General features: G+C 47.6%; 1 protein-coding gene across 1 annotated transcript in view; it reads left to right on the top strand.

Moving 5' to 3' along the window:
* The window catches only part of LOC122547428 (tenascin-R-like), a gene marked incomplete at its 5' end in the record, with an annotated part of 19694 nt that overhangs the window by 10410 nt on the left and 6275 nt on the right, over window positions 1-3009 (top strand). The window contains 2 exons of the mRNA XM_043686049.1: window positions 102-263; window positions 2524-2687. Of these exons, the coding sequence (XP_043541984.1) occupies window positions 102-263; window positions 2524-2687 (326 nt within the window). The remainder of the gene's footprint in view (window positions 1-101; window positions 264-2523; window positions 2688-3009) is intronic.

Genomic DNA, 3009 nt, shown 5'->3' with positions numbered 1-3009 from the left:
GGGGGAGTTGGGGGGAGGTGGTGAGGATCAGGAATGGGGCCTGAGATCGAGTTGATGGGGTAGTGATGGGTCACTGACAGTAACCTCTGTCTGTGCTGTAGGGTTGTTGAAGCTGCACCAGCTGACAGCACAGCAACATTACCAACTCCGTGTGGATCTGCGGAACGGTCAGGAATCTGCCTACGCTACCTACGATAACTTTTTGGTGGAGAGCCCAGCCGAGAGATACAAACTGAGAGTGGGCAAATATTCCGGGAATGCCGGTGAGTGAGTGAGGGAGGGGAGGAGGGAGTGTTCCGAGACACCCGAAGGGAAACATGCCCAGTTCACCGTACTACTGTACCCACCCATTTCCCATCCTTCCCGGTTTCATGCCTTACTCTGATAACTGGAGGCTCAAAGATAGACAGGGCTCCCTGTGTAACTGTGTCTGTGATGCCCTGTGACAGTGTCCATGTAACAGTCTTATTCAGGTAATACCCATGTTCCCTGTTTGACAGTGTGTGTGACCGTACCCATGTTGTCTGTGTGACACTGTGTGTGACTGTAGCTGTGTTGCCTGTGTGACACCATGTGTGTGATTATGTTGCCTGTGTGACACCGTGTGCGTGACTGTACCCATGTTGCCTGTGTGACACTGTGTGAGACTGTAACCATGTTGCCTGTGACGGGATGTATGGGCTTATGCCTGAAATGTTGATTCTCCTGCTCCTTGGATGCTGCCTGTCCTGCTATGCTTTTCCAGCACCTCACTCTTGACTATGTGTAGAGACTGTTTGTCTCCCAATGAGATTTTCCCACCCCCTGCACTGGTGAGGTACCAGAGGACTGGAAGGTTGCTCATGTTGTCCCCCTGTACAAGAAGGGTAGAATGGATATTCAAGGTAACTACAGCCCAGTGAGCCTGACGTCAGTGATGGAAATGTTGCTGGAGAAGATACTGAGGGATAAGATCTATTTATATTCAGAAAAGAATGGACCTATCAGTGATAGGCAAAATGGTTTTGTGCGGGGGAGATCGTGCCTTACCAACATAATAGAGTTTCTTGAAGAAGTGACTAAGTTCATAGATGAAGGAAGGGCTGTTGATGTCATATACATGGACTTTAGTAAGGTGTTTGATAAGGTTCCCCATGGTAGACTAATGGAGAAAGTGAAGTCACATGGTGTGCAGGGTGTTCTAGCTCGGTGGATAAAGAATTGGTTGAGCAGCAGGAGACAGAGAGTAGTAGTTGAAGGGAATTTCTCGACATGGAGAAAGGTGACCAGTGGTGTTCCACAGGGGTTAGTGATGGGGCCACTGTTGTTTGTAATATACATAAATGATCTGGAAGAGGGCACTGTTGGTATGATCAGCAAGTTTGCAGATGACACGAAGATTGGTGGAGTAGCAGAAAGCATAAGGGACTGTCAGAGAATACAGGAGAATATAGATAGGCTGGAGAGTTGGGTGGAGAAGTGGCAGATGGAGTTCAATCCAGATAAATGAGAGCTGATGCACTTTGGGAAGTCTAATTCTAGAGCAAATTATACTGTAAATGGAAGAGCCTTGGGAAAAGTTGATGAGCAGAGAGATCTGGGAGTTTAGGTTCATTGCACCCTGAAGGTTGCTGCACAGGTAGATAGAGTGTTCAAGAAGACATATAGTATGCTTACCTTCGTCAGATGGGGTATTGAGTATAAGAGCTGGCAGGTCAGGTTAAAATTGTATGCGACATTGGTTCAGCTGCATTTAGAATACTGTGTACAGTTCTGGTGGCCACATTACCAAAAAGATGTGGACGCTTTGGAGAGGATGCAGAGATGGTTTACGAAGATGTTGCCTGGTATGGAAGGTGCTAACTATGAAGAGAGGTTGAGTAGGTTATATTTGTTTTCATTAGAAAAAAGGAGATTGAGGAGGGACCTGATTGATGTCTACAAAATCATGAAGGGTATAGACAGGGTAGATAGAGATAAGCTTTTTCCCAGGGTGAAGGATTCAATAACTAGAGGTCACGCATTCAAGGTGCGAGGTGAACAATTTAAGGGGGATACACTTGGCAAGTACTTCACATAGAGGGTGGTAAGTGCCTGGAACATACAGCCAGCAGAGGTGGGAGAAGCAGAAATGGTAGATTCATATAAGGTGTGTCTGGACAGATGCATGAGTAGGTGGGGAGCAGAGGGATACAGATGCTTAGGAATTGGGCGACAGGTTTAGACAGTACATTTGGATTGGCTCAGGCTTGGAGGACCGAAGGGCCTGTTCCTGGGCTGTAAATTTTCTTTGTTCTTTGTCTGTCTGTATAAAATCTGGGACATGGGAAGTGTGCTCACAGTCGGAAGCAGCTGCTTCCAGCTCTCTTGTGAAGACTTTCCACCCTGTCTCCATGGTAACCAGGCAACAGGCCAGGCAGGTATCCGATATCTTAACAACCCCCTTTACACGGCATTCTGTTTCATCTGGAGTTATGAGCCAGTTTAACAAGGAGCGATCTCTGAGTCACTACCGCAGTCAGTGAAGCTGCTGTTTTATCACAGGAAACTCCTTGGCATATCATCACGGCAGCAACTTCACCACCATCGATGCTGACAATGACGAGGCTCTCACAAACTGTGCTGTCTCCTATCGAGGAGGCTGGTGGTATAAAAACTGTCATCGTGTCAATCTCAACGGAGAGTATGGAAACAACAGGGACCATCAGGTACCCACCCCATTACTCACCCTCTTACTCTCCGTCTCTCTCTCTCTCTCTCCCTCTGCCTCTCTGTCTCGTTCTCTCACTCTCCACCTCATTCTCTCTCTCTCACCCACTGACTCTCACTCTCTCTGACTCTCACTTACTGACTCTCTCTCTCTCACAGTCTCTCTCACAAATGGCCACTGTTGCACACAAGCAATCTCACTCACTCACTCACTCAGTCTCTCATTCTCACTCCCTGATACTGACTCACTTGCTTATTGTCACTCTCTCTCTCACTCATTCGCTGACACTCCCTCTCACTCCCTCACTCTGATTCTCCCTC

This window comes from Chiloscyllium plagiosum, unplaced genomic scaffold, assembly GCF_004010195.1.
Source record: "Chiloscyllium plagiosum isolate BGI_BamShark_2017 unplaced genomic scaffold, ASM401019v2 scaf_11921, whole genome shotgun sequence".
Taxonomy (NCBI): Eukaryota; Metazoa; Chordata; class Chondrichthyes; order Orectolobiformes; family Hemiscylliidae; genus Chiloscyllium; species Chiloscyllium plagiosum.
The sequence above is the reverse complement of the archived record's forward strand: the minus strand, read 5'-3'. Positions and strand labels throughout refer to the sequence as shown.